Genomic DNA, 20,037 nt, shown 5'->3' on the forward strand with positions numbered 1-20,037 from the left:
TTTTTTTTCTTCCCAAGAATTCAACCTTTTCTTACCGTTGACTCTGCAAAAACTGTTCCTGACGCTCTCATTCATTCTCGCCTGGATTACTGTAATCCTTTACTAATTGGTCTCCCCTCTCCAATCCATCCTGAATGCCGCAGCCAGGATCATTTTTTTCTCCAACCGCTTCACTGATGCCTCTGCTCTGTGCCAGTCATTGCACTGGTTGCCCATCCGCTACAGAATAAAATATAAACTCATGGCCGGGGCCACATCGGGGACTACTGCGATCCTCGCATGACACTCTGCTCCCGCTGGCCGAGTGTCACTCCGACTGAGGTCCAATCATGGGTGGGCCAGCACTGAGGAGGGGCGGGCCGGCGCTGAGGAGGGGAGGGATTTATCTCCCTCTCTCCTCTGTTGCCGGCTATTGCGATTCTCACTCTGCATTCGCAGTACACCGGTGTGCAGTGCAGTGCGATTTTTCTCTCGCCCCATAGACTTGAATGGGTGCGAGAGAATCTAGGACGGCATTACGCCCGCAGCATGCTGCAACTGTTTTCTTGGTCCGATTAGGGCTGGGAAAATAATTGCTTAGGAGTGCTGGCTCACAGGCTAATATTGGTCCGAGTGGAATGCAATGTTTTATCGCATTCCACTCACTCCGATTTTCAGGCCGTGTGTCTAAAGGCCGCTTTACACGCTACGACATCGCTTAAGCGATCTCGTTTGGGTCACTGATTTTGTGACGCACATCCGGTCGCTTTAGCGATGTCGTTGCGTGTGACACCTATGAGCGATTTTAAATCGTCGCAAAAACGTGCAAAATCGCTCATCGGTGACATGCCCCCTATTCTCGATTATCGTTGCTGCTGCGTGTACGATGTAGTTCGTCGTTCCTGCGGCAGCACACATCGCTATGTGTGACGTCGCAGGAATGAGGAACCTCACCTTACCTGCGGCCGCCGGCAATGCGTAAGGAAGAAAGTGGGCGGGATGTTACGTCCCGCTTATCTCCGCCCCTCCGCTTCTGTTGGGCGCCCGCTTAGTGACAACGCTGTGACGCCGAACGAACCGCCCCCTTAGAAAGGAGGCGGTTCGCCGGTCACAGCGACGTCGCTAAGCAGGTAAGTATGTGTGACGGGTCTGAGCGATATTGTGCGCCACGGGCAGTGATTTGCCCGTGTCGCACAACCGATGGGGGCGGGGTACGCACGCTAGCGATATCGGTAACGATATTGCAGCGTGTAAAGCGGCCTTTAGGCCTATCACTCAAACTCACAAAGCTCTCCACGTTTCCGCACCACCCTACATCACCTCCCTCATCTCTGTCTATCACCTCCCCTTCCTCTCCACAGTTCTGCACCGCCCTACATCTCCTCCTCCTCTCTATCACCCCACCCATCCTCTCCACGGTTCCGCACCTAGTTCTAGTTCTTTAATAGTATCTCCTGGGTATGGTGCAGGCTCAGCTCCTGAGCCCGCTCTATACACCACCACCTGACAAAATGTGACGCATATATGTCAAGGAGGGATTAATAGGGTTGTCTGCGATAAAACGTATCCTCAACGGCAAGAGTTTAATCCTAAAAGCGCTCTGCCGATAATTTTGCACCGCTTTCTCATGAGTTGTGGGTTAGTAGCCAACAATGCTTCTGGAAAAAGCCACAAAAAAAGCTCCACACAGTGCCATTGGCATTTCATTCTAGCTATCGGTGAAGGTCACAATATCTGAGCCCCGGCCAATCAGTTATTATTATTTATATTAAATGCCGAATGACAGACGCTTTGTAATCCAGAGCTGCAATCACAGTTCAGGAGTCCTCCGAATATTCTTATTGTGCTTGCTCCTAATTTGCTTTCTGTGTCTGCACAAAGCTTTTTCTTGTGATTTGCATTCCGGGAAATATTACTATTTCATCAAGAAAAGCACAGTAATCTGTTGTAGGAAAGACAAGACGTCCACTGCCTTACAGAAGATTTCCCAGGATTTTTATTTATAAAATTCTTGTTTCTGCAAGGAGAGTCCGCAAAGGATATTCATGATAATATGTCGCAGGCATTGGGGGATCAATGCCCTTCATATTCCACAGTTAAGAACTGGATTGCCAAATTTAAAACGGGCCACTTCAGCACCAATGATGGGGAACGTCCTGGACGACCGAGAGTGGTTGTTGTTCCGGAGATCGTCGATGCTGCGCACAACCTCATACTGCAGCATACACGAGTTTCAGTTAAAGCAATAGCAGACATCATGGGGATTTCCCGTGAATGTGTTTGTGTCATTATCCATGAACATTTGGACATGAAGAAGCGATCTGCAAAGTGGGTCCCCAAATGTCTGACAACAGATCAGAGAAGCAGCGAGTGACAACTTCCCGGTCCATTTGTCAGCTTTGCCGGACTGATAAGAAAATCCTGGATCGACTGATCACTATGGATGAGACCTGGATTTATTTGTATGACCCTAAAAACAAGGAGCAGTCAAAAGAGTGGAGGCACAGTGGTTCTCCTCGTCCAAGGAAGTACAGGGGGCAAAAATCAGCTACTAAGGTGATGGCGTCTGTGTTCTGGGATAAGAAGGGCGTGCTACTAGTGAACTACCTTCAAAAGGGTTCCACCATCAATGCAAGGTATTACACTGAACTTTTGGACCAATTGAAAGCAGCTCTGAAGGCCAAAAGGCACGGCAAGCTGTGCTAAGGAATCTTGTTCCTACAAGACAATGCCTCCGCTCACACTGCAAAAGCGACCACGACAAAACTGGCAGAGGTGAGCTTCCAGCTGGTGACCACCCACCTTATTCAACAGATCTAGCTCCCTCCAACTATCATCTGTTTCCAAATCTGAAGAAACGCCTCATGGGTACCAAATTTCACACCAGTTCTAATGCCATGGCTGATACGGAGGCCTGGTTTGAGGCACAACCGAAATCCTTGTTTTTGCGAGGCTTACAGAACGTGGAATACCGATTGTAAGGAGTGTGTGACATCAGTGGAGAGAGTGTGGAAGAAATGGAAAGTTTCATCATCCTAGCTCATTTCTTTCTGGGTAAAGCCAAACACTTATCAGCAGACTTTTTCCCTGCGTTTCATTCTCTTGTTTTGTTCCCGTCCACTTCGCCCTCGGTTCCTAGCCTTCTCCTTTTTCCGAAAACCAGTACAGCATCACATGACCCTGAGATCATTCTATATTCTGTTTCATAAGTAAAGATATTATAATTATACAGTCAGGGAGGCCGAACTGTGATCTCCTGCATAATAACTGTGATTCAGGCACTGTGCAGTCATCATCATTATCTGTGATAGAAGTTTCAGTCTGAGCCCTGTAGAGAACGTCAGTGCTACAACCCATGGAAGTTTTAATGACCAAGATAGTGACTCCGGTTACAGTCATGTCATTCCCAGGAGGTTATCAGGAACAAGTAGGGTAACACTCGCTGAAATATATGTATTAGGAGAACCAGTGAATGGGTGAATTTAAAAATAACGACAAGGTTCCAATTTTAAGGCGCCATATAATATTTTGTTTGCAATATTGTTAGAAGTTTTGTACTAACGCCAAATTATGTTCTTTCTTTAGGTAGTACAAGCGATGGCGTCGGAGATATCGTACTTGGAGGCCTATATTGAGTGGAAGCATGTAGAATCTGTGTACTGGCAATGGATGGTGAGGAACCTGACCCGGAGTTGTACTTCTGTCACGTGCCACAAAGGGATGATTATTACTCTTTCTATGGCATAATCATTGAAGTCGGCCTCTTAAAGGGGTTGTCCACTTTTAAGAACTTTTTTTTTTTTTTTAACTAAATACATGTTTTGGAGCTAAAAATAGTTTTTGCAATTGGCTTTTAGTGCAAATTTAAGTCCTTTTTAGCTTTTTACAGACTTTTATTTCGCAACACATTTAACTTGGATGTGATCTGTGGTCATAAATCAGCCGAGAGGAGCTCAGAAAAAGAGACTGAGAAATGTTACAAACTCTCCCGTCAGACTGTCATAGGGAGCTCACTGATAGATTTTCAGTTAACTCCTCAGTAATTTTTTTTCAGTAATAACGCGTTACAGTTGGTCTTCCCTATCTGTATGTCCAAAGACATACAAATGGGGAAATTAGATTGGCAACACTGTCCCCATCGGGGCTCACGATGTATGTAAAGCGCTGTGGAATCAATAGCGCTATATAAGTGAATAAATATTATTATGTCTAGAAGGCAAACGGTGCAACATTTTTAATGAAGGTCAAATGCAAAAATGATTTTTAGCCCCAAATACATGCATTTTAATAAAATAAAAAAATTGGTCAACCCCTTTTACGCATAGGTTGACCTATGTTGCACATATTTGCCTTTGTGCTATGTTTCTTTTGTAAATAAATTGGCCATGTATTCAGAAGAAGAGCAATGGATGCCGGCGGGTCTGAGGTGGTCGTCAGGGCTTCCATTCAGTTGTATAGATTACCGACATGGCCGGTGTACCAGGTCTTGCAAATCTGTTCATAGAACCATTGAATAGGTTCTCCTTTGTCTAGCTGGAGTCCAGCTGCCTGCAGCAGGAGCCTCCCCCCTTCTGCTTTTTTGGCTAAGTCCTACCCCATAGACCTTTTGCTTACGTCCTCCGAAACAGCCATTCTACCACCAATGCCAGTTTTATTAATGTACCAGAAATGCTAGTGACGGTATTACTTTTATATCTTATTAGGTCACGGTGTTAGAGTCCGCACCTGAAGATGGAAATGGCGTCCCTGTTCCAATCCCGGACACTGTGTGCACATATGTAACCACTAGTGCTATACCGCCATATATGCCCACAGATGTCGAAGGGTTAAGCGAGTGCTTACGTGACACACAGGATCAGCTCCACAAGCTCGCCGGGCTCTGGAAGTCATCACAAGCACAGGTATGAGCTTATATAATAATAATAATAAGTTTTATTTCTATAATGCCAACATATTCCGCAGCGCTTTACAATTAAGAGGGGACATGTACAGACAATATGAGACAATGAAAAATAACAACATTCAGATACCAGGAGGAGTGCGAGCCGTGCTCGTAAGCTACAGTCTATGAGGAAATAGGGGAGACACAAAAGGTGAATGAGGGGGGGGGAAATGTTCCGAAAACGGCTGAAAACATTTTACTTGTGTTTCTTTTCAAAGATTGTTTTTCAGCTTTTAGATTCAAGTTTCAGATATTAAAGGGAACTTGTCACCAGATTTGGTAATTATAAGCTGCGGCCACCACCAGTAAGCTCTTATATACAGTATTCTAACAGTCTGTATATAAGAGCCCAGGCCGCTGTGTAGAACGGAAAAATCACTTTATAATACTCACCTAAGGGGCGGTGCAGACTGGTCAGATGGGTGTCTCTGTTCTCTGGTACCAGCGCCTCCTCTTTCAGCCATATTTGTTTTTCTTCTGAAGACGGCGTGCATGACGCGTCCTACGTCATCCACACTAGCTGGCATTGAGGTCCTGCGCAGGCGCACTACAATACTTTGATCTGTCCTGAGTAGGGCAGATCAAACTGCGCCTGCGCAGGACCTCAGTGCCGGCGAGTGTGTACGACGTAGGACGTGTCAAGCACGCCGGCTTCAGAAGAAGGAAGACCAAGATGGCCGAAAGAGGAGGCACCGGTCCCGGGGAACGGAGACGCCCATTCAACCCATCTGCACTGGAGAGACCTCCTAGGTAAGTATTATAAAGGGATTTTTATGTTCTACACAGTGGCCTGGGCTCTTATATACAGCATATTATAATGCTGTATATAAGAGGCCAGTGGTGGTGGCCGCAGCTTATACGCCCCAAAACTGGTGACAAGTTCCCTTTTAAAGGGTTTTTCTGTTTCAGAACAATCCTAAAATGAAAGATTCTATCAGAACATTTCTCTTCTGTTGATGGTGCACAAGTAGGACCCAATCTCAAAACCAATGTAACAGAAAACTTGGCACTCAGGAGTAGATGTGAAAGAACAATGATTTTTATTCCAAGACACTACCAAGCACAAACGTTTCGGTCCATTACGGGCCTTCCTCAGTGTGCGGGGGGGTAGAGTGTCTCTGTTTCCCAGGAGAGGCAAGCGTTGCAGTGTTTCTTGGTGTTTGCTCAGTATAGCGGTGGACACCGCAGGAAACACTAATTTACAGAAAGCTATAAATGTTACACCTTTCAAAGAATGGTAACACAAATCGAGCTTTATTTTTTTTTATTATTATTTTTGTTTTATTTCCAAATTTCCATTTTTTATTTTTTTTTTTATTTTTTTTTTTCAAAATTCAAATAAAAATTAATTGTATAAGTTTGATAGGATTGTAGTCCTACTGACCTGGGAAATTATGTTGCCACCTTATTTTTACTGTAAAATGAACACTGACTGTGAAAACAAAAAAAAACTGGCGGAATTTAATTTTTTAATACTTTAACACTTGCAATATTTTTTCCATTTTATGGTAAAATGAATAGTGTAGTTCAAAACTACAATTCTTCCACCGTGAAGGAAACAAGCCTTGATGTCAAAGGGGAATAATAATAAAATGTTTGGCTCTTGGAGAATGTCACGTCCTCACCAGAGTCTGCTCCTGCGACTTCTGCTTCAGTCACCAGGCGCCGCCCCATTCCCGCTGGGGACTGTGCTGGTGAGGGGGGAGGAGTCGATGCTGGTGGGCGAAGGCTCCGCTCATCCACTAAGCTGGTTTTCCTGGTACCTGCAGTACCACTGGCTGACTGTGGGTGGCGTGTGTCTTCCAGCTGAGGTTGCCACAATTCAGCTTCAGCCAGTGGGAAGACACTACACCCTTTTTATCCTTTCTTCTGTCTGCTGGCCATTGCCAGATATAGATTGTATCCCTTCTAGACTCTGGTTCTCCCCACTCTGATTATTTGATTCCTGCTTTGACCTCGGCTTGCTCTCTGACTACCCTCCTGTCTGCCGTATTTGTACCTCCCTGCACGATCTGGATTTGACCTCTGCTTTGTTTTCTGATTATGTCCTTGCCTGCCTGATTCTGTCCCTGTTTTGCATTTCCCGGTTCGACCCTGCCTGGCTACTACTCTCATCGAACTGCAGCCTTCCACAGGTAGTGATCTCCAGGGCCCTGTGTAATTCCAAATCCCTGTATAGGGGTTAAAGGGTTTCAGGGTTCTGGGGGTCCTGCTTTGTGAGCGGCTTTCCTCTAGCATGTCCATTACAGCCAGCCTGAGTTTGTGGCAGGCGTTACACAAAGGGTATTAATAAAAACAAAAAAATTTGACCAGTTGGGATCAATGGAAAAAAAAAATCACTGAGATTAACCATATCCCTTACAGTAATATTATCAGTCGGGATCAATGGTTTACAGTAGTAATGATGGATGAAAATTAATAATAATGGCAATTCTGGTATAGAATCTTCTTTTTTTTTTTTTTTTTTTATAAAGACTAGATGCTAAAAAGATTTTTTTTTTCCCTAAAAAATCTTCTATGTCCTTTCATTCTTTGTTCTCTACGTCTTCCCTAACATTTACAGAATTTATCCAATTAAAACCCGGCTTTGCAGGATGACAGTACCATCCGATCTGTACCTTTTTAATATGTTCGATATGATGAATTCAATGTGACATTTTTGGCTGACGTCCTAAAGGCCTTTTGTGACTGTTATTGTGAAATCTTTGTAATCTTCTAATCACATCATCACGATCAATAAGCCTTTACGCTGAAGGTACTATTGTGAATATTAAGGCACCGCTGGAAGTATGTTTTCAAGTTTAGAAAACCCATTCACATATTCTCTTTTAAGATTGTTTGGCTAATAGATGAGAAGCCTATCTATTCTGTCAAAGTTTGGAGGAGCCACTAGGCGCATCCATCACATGTTATCCCCATTCGGGCTCACAATTTTAAATACTAAATCTCCCGGATCCGTGCTTTCCTTAACCAAGAATCAGCAAAAACATTAGTACATGCCCTCATCATCTCCCGCCTCGACTACTGCAACCTCCTGCTCTGTGGCCTCCCTTCAAACACTCTTGCACCCCTCCAATCTATCCTAAACTCTGCGGCCCACTTAATCCACCTCTCCCCTCGCTATTCCCTAGCCTCGCCACTCTGCCAATCCCGTCACTGGCTTCCCATTGCCCAACGACTCCAGTTCAAAACATTAACCATGACATACAAAGCCATCCACAACCTGTCTCCTCCTTACATCTGTAACCTAGTCTCCTGGTACTTACCTGCACGCAACCTCAGATCCTCACAAGATCTCCTTCTCTACTCCTCTCTTATCTTCTCCTCCCACAATCCCATTCAAGATTTCTCCCGTGCTTCCCCCTTACTCTGCATCGCTCTGCCCCAGCATATCAGACTCTTGCCTACCGTGGAAAGCTTCAAGAGGAACCTCAAGACCCACCTCTTCCAACAAGCCTACAACCTGCCGTAGCCCTCAGTCCAGTACACCACTGCGCAACCAGCTCTGTCCTCACCTATTGTACCATCACCCATTCCCTGTAGACTGTGAGCCCTCGCGGGCAGGGTCCTCTCTCCTCCTGTAGACTGTGAGCCCTCGCGGGCTGGGTCCTCTCTCCTCCTGTAGACTGTGAGCCCTCGCGGGCAGGGTCCTCTCTCCTCCTGTACCAGTCTGTTTTGTACTGTTAATGATTGTTGTACTAGTTTTTACGTATACCCTTTTCATTTGTAAAGCGCCATGGAATAAAGGGTGCTATAATAATAATACTTTATCAGTATAGTGTGGAAGGAAAGGTCCATGCAAGCATGGGGTGAGTATGCTAACTCCAGACAGATGTTGTTCTTGGTTTGATTTGAGTCCAGGATCCCATCATTGTTGGGGCAGTACAAAGGTTGGAAGTTCTTCCCTATCCACTAGATAACGTTTCGATTGCTAGGATCTACATCAATCCTGAAAAGAGGTATGCAGAGGTCTCACAGGCTTACCTTGGCTAAATTCATTCTCAATGTAACCTCCAAAGATGACCAGGGGCCGCGCTTAGCTTCCTTAATTAAGAATGAATGGAGCAGATGTGCGCATGCTAAACCTCTCATCTATCCAGACAGGGCTCTTCATAGCCCAATTGTCAAGATTGGTGGTGGTCCCAACAGTAAAAAGCTATGCCTAAGGGATACATTTTAAATTTGGTACAACAACTTTAAAGATGTTTTCTAAAAATGGCCCTCCTCACATAATTCAATTGGCAGCACATTCTAGTCATGTGTCAGGACAGGCTGCCGTCTGAAGAAACAGATCCAGAGACCTGTGTCTCAACTGACAGAGGACATTTATTGTAAGCAGCACACATACTGGTCAGCTGCTGGAGAAGGGCTGTGACAGGAGAAGAAATAAATATTAAATCATAGAATGGTAGAGTTAGAAGGGAACTCAAGGGCCATCAGGTCCAACCCCCTGCAAGTGCAGGTTTTCTTAAAACATCCCAGCTACATGTTTATCCAGTTTCTGCTTGAAGATTTCCATTAATGGAGAGCTCACTACCTCCCATGGTAGCCTGTTCCACTCTCTGACTGCCCTCACTACCTCCCGTGGTCACCTGTTCCACTCTCTGACTGCCCTCACTGTCAGAAAGTTTTTCCTAATGTCTAATTTGAATCTCCTTCCTATAATCTGAATCTCCTTGCTATACAGTGTGTCCACCCATATCCTGTCCTCGCCATTAACTTGAAAACGGCGGCAGCTATAGGCATAGAAGTGGTGTCTAGGTATAGTAAAGTAGCCATGCGCTACGCAATGAAACCACCTATAGCGCAACCTGGTGGAAAACAACGGAGTTAGCATTTTTATCTTAGAAAAAAAAAGTGAATTTCAAAGTTGTAGGGCATCATCAATTCAATACGAATCGACACCTTGCATACAGAAATGCTATGATTAGAACGTGTAAAACTCACAAGGCTGCGGACGTGAAGCGATACCTCATGGAGACCTTCCTACAAGTCATTGGGTATGGAGCTGTGTGGAGTGGCCTCCGCTCACCTGACCTGACCCCATTGGACTTCATTCTGTGAGGTCACATCAAACAGCAGGTGTATGCGACCCCTCCACCAACATTACAGGACCTACGACGACGCATCACAGCTGCTTGTGCCAACGTGTCACCTACCATATTGCACAACGTGCAGCAAGATACAGTATGCTGTGCAGAGGCCAGATGTGCATTGCAGCTGCCGGGGGCCATTTTGAGCATCAAAGTTAAATGAGCGCCATATGCGTGACCAGCATTCAATGTTTTGGGGGGGGGTCATAGGTTTCATATCATAGCATTTCTGTATGCAAGGTGTCGATTCGTATTGAATTGATGATGCCCTACAATTTTTTTAATTCACTTTTTTCTCTATCTCGTTCCGTTTTCGAGATAAAAATGCTAACTCCGTTGTTTTCCACCAGGTGGCGCTATAGGTGGTTTCATTGCGTAGCGCATGGACACTTTACTATACCTAGACACCACTTCTATGCCTATAGCTGCCGCCGTTCTCAAGTTAATGGCGGTGGACAGGATATGGGTGGACACACTGTATATTCTCTTAGACGAACTGAGTACTGAGGATTTTTTTTTCTCCCACATCAATCCTTTGTGCTTGGATTTATTTCTTCTCCTGTCACAGCCATTCTCCGGCAACTGATTGTTATGTCTGTTTATGATACAGCTCCTCTCTCAGTTGAAACACAGATCTCGTGAGCTGTGTGTCTCCAGCCCGCAGCCTATCCTGACATGTGAATAGGACAGGCTGCCGTTTGATTTATGTGATGGGGGGCCATTTATTACATTGTTAGAGATCCTCTTTAAAGGGGTTGTACAAAGTGTACAATTTATCCCTTATGCATATAGTCTTACTATTTGGGAACAATTACTATCCATTTTAGACTGGATATTTGATTTACAATATTTTAACTTTTCCAGATTCCATACATTAATATTTTGGTATTTAACAAAATGTGGCATGTATCGCAGTTGTGTAGCATCTTGTACCTGTGGGATGATTATACTATATTTGTACATTTGCCACGTTGATGATAAGTGACTGAGCTATAATGAGATTGGCACCTGCGGCGTTCAGAAACCGCGCCTGCTAAAAGTACTGACATCTAATTTATAAGGAAATTAACAAATTAACTCTCATATTCCACAAATAGATATATCCTTCACTGAGCATGAACGTGAATAAAGAAAAGGTGGAATTGGGGGGAAAAAAAGGGCATACAAAATTGATAATTCACTTTTACCAGATTGTTTTAGGCTAGTTTCACACTTGCGTTGAACGGTATACGTTGCATTGCGTTGTGTGTCAGATGCAACGGATGCATTGCATAAAATGGCACGATGGATGCAACGGATCGTACAAAACAACGGATAGCTTTTTTTTTTTCTTCTTTACAGTTTTACCGGCAGCAGACTATTGTGAACGATCAGCTGAGTGCTCTCAATAGCCGGCGGCCGGGCGCTCAGCTGAGCACTCTCACATGCCGGTGGATCAGCTGAGACCTCTCACATGTCGGCGGCCGGTCGATCAGCTGAGCACTCTCACATGCCGGCGGCCCGTCGATCAGCTGAGCACTCTCACATGCTGGCGGCCGGGCGCTCAGCTGAGCGCTCTCACACGCCGGCGGCCGGTCGATCAGCTGATCGTTCGGCCGCCGAGAATGTGTGCGGGGGGGCGGAGTGGGTGGAGCCGAGCGGGCCATGGCGCTGAGGTCAGGTGAGTGTGTGTGTGTGTGTGTGTGTGTACATACATGCGGAGTGGAGTGCGGGAGGGGGCGGAGCCAAGCGGGAAAGTGTCTGGCTCCCTGCACACGTAGCCAGGGTAAATATCGGCAAAGCACTTTGCTTGGTTACCCGATATTTACCTTGGTTACGGGTGCAGGGAGCCAGAGAGAGCATGCGCAGTGAAATCCTATGGATTGCGCTGCTCAAAAAAAGTTACATTCTGCGTTCCTCCCGCCCGGCGCAGCGTCAAAATAACGATGCTGTGTCGTCCAGCGGATGCAACGCTGACACTTGCGTTACAGTGCGTCGTCGATACAAGTCTATGGAGAATAGCGCAGTGCGTTAACGGACTGCGCTATTCTCCATAGTGACGGACTGCGCTGAACGCAAGTGTGAAAGTACCCTTACGAAACCAGAGCGCTCAAAGGAACAAGACAGATACTCATGGAGGACACTCAGACACTGTGGAGATGTTGTCTTTGGCCCTGTTTAGCCTTAGACCTCCGGCTTCTATTGAATCCAACCCCCAATACTCAGATATCTTGTAGTCCCTGGTAAGTAGTGTTGATTGGCACGAGGGGTCCGAATCCTGAAACTTTCACTAATCCTTAAAAGGAAGGGAACTTTCTTTTGCGCTCTTAACACCGCAATAGATGATGGTGGCGAGGTATACACAATGCATACACAATTGTTCAAATAGATAGAACACTTTGTATGCTGCTTCCACCATATTAAAACATTTTTAGTAAGTTTTTTAAATAAATATTATATGTCCAACACTAAGTCACAAAAATGTTCATTATCACTGTATAATTGAGTTCACTATTTCGTAACCATTGCAGGAATTAGAAGAGTTAAGTTGATGGTGTGACTGAACTATTCACCATCTTTCCTGTGCCAGTTAAGACAGTTGTTAAACCTAAAACACCCTGTTTCGCTGCCAATCCAGCTTCATCAGGGATACAGGGATGTCACACTGTAAGCCTATGAAACCCCTGATGAAGCCAGATTAGCAGCGAAACTTGTAAGAGCCATTGTGGGTCTTGGGACCTGGATCCCACCAATCAACACTACTTACCTATGATTTAAGTTGAGGTTACATTGATGAGCAAAAGAGTAACAATGTTTTGCACTATTGACTTTCTGTCTCCATATCTCACTGTCCACTTCAGCTTTGAGCGTGAGACGGCCATCATTTTATAGACAATCATCTTGGCTATCTCATACTTAAATTTGAGTTGGAACCAGTTAGCCTATGATTCATATGATTAGTTATGCAGATTCTTGTCTTTTTATTGTTACTGTTTTGCTCCTACAAATCTGAATTTCAATTTTTATTATTTTGTAAATTCAACCTTTTGGCTTTTAACACTGCCTTAATCCTTCTGGGCATCCTCTCGATAAGCTTCAAACATGTCTCGACCGAAATCTGATCCCAGGTCTCTTCTACAAGTTTCCAGTGTTGGTGCATACTGGTCGGCTCTCTTGGTGATGTATACAGCTTATTCTTCAACTCTACCCACACGTGTTCTATTGGGTTGAGGTCTGGGGACTGTGGAGACAATCTACCTCCTCTATTTCATTGTCATCAAGCCCTTTATTTGCCAATCTTGACATATGCTTAGGGTCATTGTCCTTCTGGAACACTGTCATCCTTTTCATAGTATTAGAGTGTATGAAGTAACTCGTCTTGTAAGATCCTCACATATAGCTCATCATTGAGACCACCGTCAATCCTGGTCAAGTATCCAATGTCTTTGGTGATGACACACCCCCATATCATTAGGCTTCCTCCACCGAACTTGTGAGTTCCTTCAATTTTCCTTTCGTCACGACAGCACCCACGAGAGAGGGATCCGCCCCCTTCATGACAGGAAACCTACAGATAAAAAGGGGCGGTCCCCCTCCCTCATCAGTTGGTTTCCTGTCCTGCATGGATCGGAACCTACAGTGCCTGGGTCCGGTTGAGTCCGTGCGGTCTCCAGGGGAATGGCGGAGCTCAGGATCCGGAAACACGGTCGGTGGAGCTCCCCTCGTGGACTCTGTCCTCCGGTGCACCTCGTCCTCTTTCTCTTGGTCCGGTTTTGCCTCCAGGGAAATGACGCCTGCAGCAGAGCATGCTTCTTCCGGGTTTCTCGACATGCGCGGCGAGGGGGGGCCCTGCCGCGTCGGCGCGCGCTCTCTGCTACAGTGGCCCAGAAGTGCACAGGAGCGCTTCCGGGGGAGCGGACCGGGGAGGTTCCAGGTGAAGCCCGCGGACCCCTCCATCCTGAGCCGGACGCTGCGGTGAGTTGCTGTCTGTAGGACTTCCCGGAGCCTCTCCCTGTGTCGCGTGCCTGCGAGCTGCACGGCGTGTGTACGCGGGAGGGGGTGTGTCCGGAGCCGGCCGCGTCCGCGCTCTGTCTCTGCGACGGTAGCCCGGCAGTTCTCCTGCTCCTGCGGCTCGGGGGATCGGATGAGGGTCTCTGCCAGCCCTTCCCCCTGCCCTCCAGTCCGGGGCCTGTGTTCTGGTCTTAAATGCCTCTCTGGGTAGCGGTCCCTCTGCCATCAGCGTCCCATCTCACTTGCTCTGGTATTCCTGGCCGCCACTGCTCCCAGTGGAAGGCGCCATGGTGGAGTCTGCACTGGAGAGTGCGCTGGGGTGCCCTCCTGGACTATGCTCGAGGCCTCCTGACCTCTGTGGCCTCTGGGCCTCCTGGCCTCTGTGGTTTCTGTGCCCTCCTGGCCTCTGTGGACTCCTGGCCTCTGTGGACTCCTGGCCTCTGTGGACTCCTGGCCTCTGTGGACTCCTGGCCTCTGTGCCCTTCTGGCCCCTGTGGCTTCTGTGACCTCCTGGCCCCTGTGGCCTCTGTGGCCTCCTGGCCTCTGTGGCCTCTGGACTTCTGTGGCCTCTGGACCTCCTGGCTTCTGTGGCCTCTGGGCCTCCTGGCTTCTGTGGCCTCGGGGCCTCCTGGCTTCTGTGGCCTCGGGGCCTCCTGGCTTCTGTGGCCTCTGGGCCTCCTGGTCTCTGTGGCCTCTGGGCCTCCTGGTCTCTGTGGCCTCTGTGCCTCCTGGCCTCTGTGCCTCCGGTCCTCGGCGCCTCCTGGCTTCGTGCCTCTGTGCCTCCTGGCCTCTTGGCCTCTGTGCCTCCTGTCTTCTTGGCCTCTGTGCCTCCTGGCCTCTTGGCCTCTGGGCCTTTGTGCCTCTGGGCCTTTTGGCCTCGGGCCTCTGTGCCCCCTGGCCTCGTGCTTCCTGGCCTCGTGTTTCCTGGCCTCGTGCTTCCTGGCCTCGTGCTTCCTGGCCTCGTGCTTCCTGGCCTCGTGCCTCTCTGCCTCTGTCCCTCTGTGCCTCCCGGCCTTGGGCCTCTGTGCATCCTGGCCTTGGGCCTCCGTACCTCCTGGCCTCGGGCCTCAGTGCCTCCTGACCTTGGGCCTCGGTGCCTCCTGGCCTTGGGCCTCGGTGCCTCCTGGCCTCGGTGCCTCCTGGCCTCGGGTCTCTGTGCCTCCTGGCCTCGGGTCTCTGTGCCTCCTGGTCTCGGGCCTCTGTGCCTCCTGGCCTCGGGCCTCTGTGCCTCCTGGCCTCGGGCCTCGGTGCCTCTGTACCTCTGTGCCTCCTGGCCTTGGGCCTCTGTGCCTCCTGGCCTCAGGCCTCTGGGCCACCTGGTCTCGGGCCTCTGTGCCTCCTGGCCTCAGGCCTCTGTGCCTCCTGGCCTCGGGCCTCTGTGCCTCCTGGTCTCGGGCCTCGGTGCCTCTGTACCTCTGTGCCTCCTGACCTCGGACCTCTGTGTCTCCTGCCTCTGTGCCTTGTGCTTCCTGGCCGCGTGCCTCTGCTGCCTCCTGGCCTCGTGCCTCCTGCCTCTGTACTTCTGGATCTTGTGCTTCCTGGCCTCGTGCCTCTATGCTTCCTGGCCTCCTGGCCTCTGTGCTTCCTGGTCTCCTGGCCTCTGTGCCTCCTGACCTCTGTGCTTCCTAGCCTCCTGGCCTCTGTGCCTCCTGGCCTCAGGGCTTCCTGGTCTCTGGGCCTCCTGGCCTCGGTGGCCTCTGTGGCTTCCTGGCCTCTGTGGCTTCCTGGCCCCTGTGGCTTCCTGGCCTTTGGGCCTCCCGGCCTTGGGCCTCCTGGCCCCGTACCTCTGTGCCTCCAGGCCTCTGTGCCTCCTGGCCTCGGGCCTCTGTGCCTCCTGCCCTCTGTGTTTCCTGGCCTCCTGCCCTCTGTGCCTCCTGCCCTCTGTGCCGCCTGCCCTCTGTGCCTCCTGGCCGCTTGACCTCTGTGCCTCTTGGCCCCTGTGCCTCTTGGCCTCTGGGCCTCTTGGCCTCTGTGCCTCTTGGCCTTGGGGCCTCCGAGCCTCGGTGGCCTTTTGGCCGCATGGGCCTGTGTTCTGGTCTTGCGCCTGGCGCCTTGCGCCTCTTGTCTTGTGCTTCTGGCCTGACGTCTCTGCCCTCTGCGTCTCTACACCTTGCGCCTTGGGCTCTGCTCCTTGCGCCTCTCCCGCCTTCCGCCTCTGACACCTTGCGCCTCCCTGGCCTTGCGCCTGGCCTGGCGCCTCGGTCTTCATGCTTCGCCTCTGAGTCTCTAGTCTTGCCCCCAGACGTGATTGGGGGGGGGGGTGTTGTGCCGCCCTTCTTTTCGGACTGGTTTCCTGTCCTCGCTGGGCGGCTCCCTCTCTCGGGGCGGCGGGAGGTCCGGGCTCAGGTGTTCCTTACTGCTTCCCCGCGTCACGGGACTCCACTTGCCGGCGTGCTTTTTGAAGGGGCGTTACTGCCTTCCCGTCCTTGCTGCGCTGTTGGCCACCAGTCCGCACCCGACCTTATGGTCGGCTGTGGATTCTCTTCCTTGCCTCCCTTCCTGACTTCTCGGCTGCTGTGGTCCCGATGTCCTCTGTTCTGGCGTTCTCCGGTCGGGAGGGGTTTTGGGTCTCTCGGTCGGTCCCCTCCGGGTGCCTGTTTCTGCCGGGGCACCCTGTTCAATTCCCATATTGCGGGTTTTGAGGGGTTGTGCGCTTCCTTACGGCTGGTGGCCGCAGCCGGTGGGTCCGTGTCCCCGGCGCTCCTCCCTGGGTTCTTGCTCTGGGGTTGGACGCCCTGACCCTTGCACCCTTCGAGCCCCTCTCCTCCTCGTCCGGTCCGTTGCTGTCCCTGGCCCCCGCCTCTTCGTCGCCCTTGCTTCTGCCGGGCGTGTTCGCGACCGTCGGGCCCTGTCCGTTGGTCCTCCCTTCCTTGGGGGTTCCGGATCGGATTGTTCTTGTGGCAGACCCGGCTTCTTGCCCGGGGTGGCGTCCCTGTTTCCCTGCAGTCGCGTGCTCTTTCTCCCTTCCTTCGTTTCGCAACATAGGCATGGGGGGGGCACTGTTCTCCCCTGGGTCGCTCGGTCGGCCCCTTGGCGGTAGGATAGGTCTTTGTTTTTTGTCTTTCAGGATTCCGGTTGAGGTCCTCCGGTGGCGTGTCGTTCCTTTGCCCCGTTGGCTGTAGGATGCTGTTTTCCCTCGCATCTGTGGTGAAGCAAGTTCCTCTGACCTCCTCGGTGACGGATCGTTCCCTTGGGCGGTGGCCTCCTCTTTGGTGGCCGTGGCAGGTGTCTCATCGACGGTATTGTAAGACTGCGGCCTGGTCTTCTCCTTCCACCTTTTCCGGGCTCTGCCGGCTGACCCTTTTGTTCTTCCGCTGGCCTTCCGTTTCGAAGGCTTGGCCCTTTACACGGTTATCCCGCCCTCAGTGTGTGTTCTCTCTAAGTCTCTCGTGGGTGCTGTCGTGACGAAAGGAAAAGACTAAATTACTTACGGTAATGGGATTTTCCTGAGTCCACGACAGCACCCTTTACACCCCTGCCCTTCCTTGTTTGTTTGTTTTTTCACGCTTCGGAGTCCTGGGTTTTGTCTGTTTTGTTTACTAATTCATTGGCGGTTCCTCTCCCGTTCTCTGCAACCAACTGATGAGGGAGCGGGACCGCCCCTTTTTATCTGTAGGTTTCCTGTCCTGAAGGGGGCGGATCCCTCTCTCGTGGGTGCTGTCGTGGACTCAGGAAAATCCCATTACCGTACGTAATTTAGTCTTTCTCGATCCATTCGCCCCTTTTTCCCTTTTTTCTTCCAGACCCATTTCCTCCCATCAGAGGCGTGTATTGACTTTAGTCTCATTGCTGCAAATCAACCGTTTCCAATCTTCTATTATCCACTCTTCCTTCTTTCTTGTCAAACTGGACCTATGACGCTATTGAAGCCAAGACGTCTTCCCTTTTTTTCGGGCTGCCATTCCAGACTCGTGTAACTTTTTTTTGTGCAGTGTTTGCATGGACGTCTGTGATGTCACTATTATGAAGCATATGAGCCGCCTCCACTGCCGGGTTTGTCTCTCCAAAACTGATAGACCTTGTGATGAGCCGACTTGATGACTCCGATATTTTGCCTGGACATCCTCCTTTTGGCCTTTGAATGGATGGACGGACTTCATTTCATATTCTTCCCACTGTCATGGCTTCACATGATGCAGTTTCTTGACCGAGTATCGAGCTGTATCGAGAAGCTATTTCTCTTTTCTTGGGAAACCTTCATGGCTGATCCTCGATTCAAGTGACTTTTTGTGAATCAACCTAATAATACACTGAGGTATTAGGGAATGCGAGAACAGGTTGTAATTTGTAGTATAAAGGAAGAATAAGATTTTTCCACCACTAGGAGCAAAACGGTAACAATACAGTGACATGACAAGAATCTGCATAACTATTCCTATGCTAAATAGTTGCAAGTCACATTTATGTATGATCTAGAAGGAGGTAGCAGGCAGCATTCATCGACATCCAAATGTGGTATTTTATTTTTTCATATGTGGAAGGGGAGGGTGAGGAGAGACTTACAACGCCAGACAACAGTGAGCCATTTCGCGCACTCCTTGTGCTTCAACAGTTCCTGTGGTTCATAGGACCCGTTAAAGCACAAGGAGTGCGAAACGGCTCTCCGTTGTCCGGTGTTGTAAGCTTCTCCTCATCCTCCCTCTCCATTTGTACCCCCTCCTCATATGAAAAAATAAAATACCGCATTTGGATGTCAATGAGGGCCACCTTTCTCTACCTCCTTCTGGATTTTACACATGGTCTGTATTCCTATAAGGACGTGCACACGGGCACATAAGGTATGAGGAATGATCTAAGAGCACATCACGACATGGATAGCTGTGCATCCTGAAAGACAAAAGGGCAAAACATTGTTACCCTTTTGCTTGTCAGTGTTCACATAAAATAAGTCATTGTACATTTTTAAAGACTTTGGCCTAAACTTGCACACTTAAAAATGAAAGATTTTGAGAAGGGAACATGTAAGAAATAAACAAAAAAAAGAGCAAGAAAGGAATTTTAAAGATGTCCTATGTTAGTGCAGAAAAAGATATTTCTGAAAAAGGACTTGAAATTTCCCAATTTATTTTTTTTTTATTTTTTTTTTATGATCGGAAATTTCTCTTGGTTCCAGCGCACCTCCAGCACGGAGTGCGGGGGATTTACATTCAGCAAGTGTAAATGACATTTTGTTTATCAGGCGGATGATCTCTATTACTAATCATTTCCATTCGGAGTATTTACAATGCTGCCGGCGTAGGCAGGTTTACCATTCAACCAAGAGTTATTTTCATGGCATAAAGCCCGTAGTTTTCATTTTTTTAATTGTAGAATTACTTTTCATTCGCTCTTCTGTATTGTCTCCATGCTGCACTTGACAGATTAAAGAAACTGAAACAGAATTTGGTGAAAAGGAACTGTCGAAAATAAAGCAAGAGGTAAAACAGAAAATGGAACGTATTAAGCCTCGGGGTGCAGAAGCCAAAGATATCCACGGCTCATATCAACTCCTTCTTAAAGAACACAAGCCTCAGACGTCTGTAAATAAGGAGTGGTCTACTAACGACGTCCACGTCACTCAGGTGACGAAACGTCTACAAGCCGACATACGGAAAATGGAAGCAGAGTATCACAGGCTACAAGATGAGTGCAGGAAATGGCTGGACGACATTGGCGAAGAGCTGGAAGGGATTATTTGTATTCCTCCAGCAAAGGGTTAATTTTTATAATAAATGATGTTATGTATTGTCAAGTCAGTTGTGTACATTTGTGATACATTTCCTATCTGACAGCCATCAATCAAAAGTTTTGATTTGTTCATTCTGCAGCGGTTTCCATCCCATCTGGGACCATCATTTGTGTTGCAACAGGATCCAAAACCTCTCTAGCCTATATAAGGGCTATGTGACTGTCAGAAAAAGGGGGAGGAAGTGGAAGATACACCCCCCCTCTCCACCAGACAGAGCACGTGACTCGCTCTCTAGCGCCCGTCTTATAGTCAGGCCAATTATGGAATTGCCCGACAATAAGCAAGGGGGCTGCTATTCTACTATG

At 48.6% G+C, this 20,037-nt stretch overlaps 1 protein-coding gene across 3 annotated transcripts in view; it reads left to right on the forward strand.

Moving 5' to 3' along the window:
• The window catches only part of TEDC1 (tubulin epsilon and delta complex 1), a 69,661-nt gene extending 49,926 nt beyond the window's left edge, over positions 1-19,735 (forward strand). For all 3 annotated transcript variants that reach the window (XM_075330968.1, XM_075330970.1, XM_075330969.1), the window contains exons 6-8: positions 3,565-3,651; positions 4,683-4,880; positions 19,365-19,735. In XM_075330968.1, coding sequence (XP_075187083.1) covers positions 3,565-3,651; positions 4,683-4,880; positions 19,365-19,703 — 624 coding nt within the window. In that variant the 3' untranslated portion in view covers positions 19,704-19,735. The remainder of the gene's footprint in view (positions 1-3,564; positions 3,652-4,682; positions 4,881-19,364) is intronic.
• Positions 19,736-20,037: the final 302 nt, after the last annotated feature.

The sequence above is a fragment of the Anomaloglossus baeobatrachus genome, chromosome 12, assembly GCF_048569485.1.
Source record: "Anomaloglossus baeobatrachus isolate aAnoBae1 chromosome 12, aAnoBae1.hap1, whole genome shotgun sequence".
NCBI classification, from domain to species: domain Eukaryota; kingdom Metazoa; phylum Chordata; class Amphibia; order Anura; family Aromobatidae; genus Anomaloglossus; species Anomaloglossus baeobatrachus.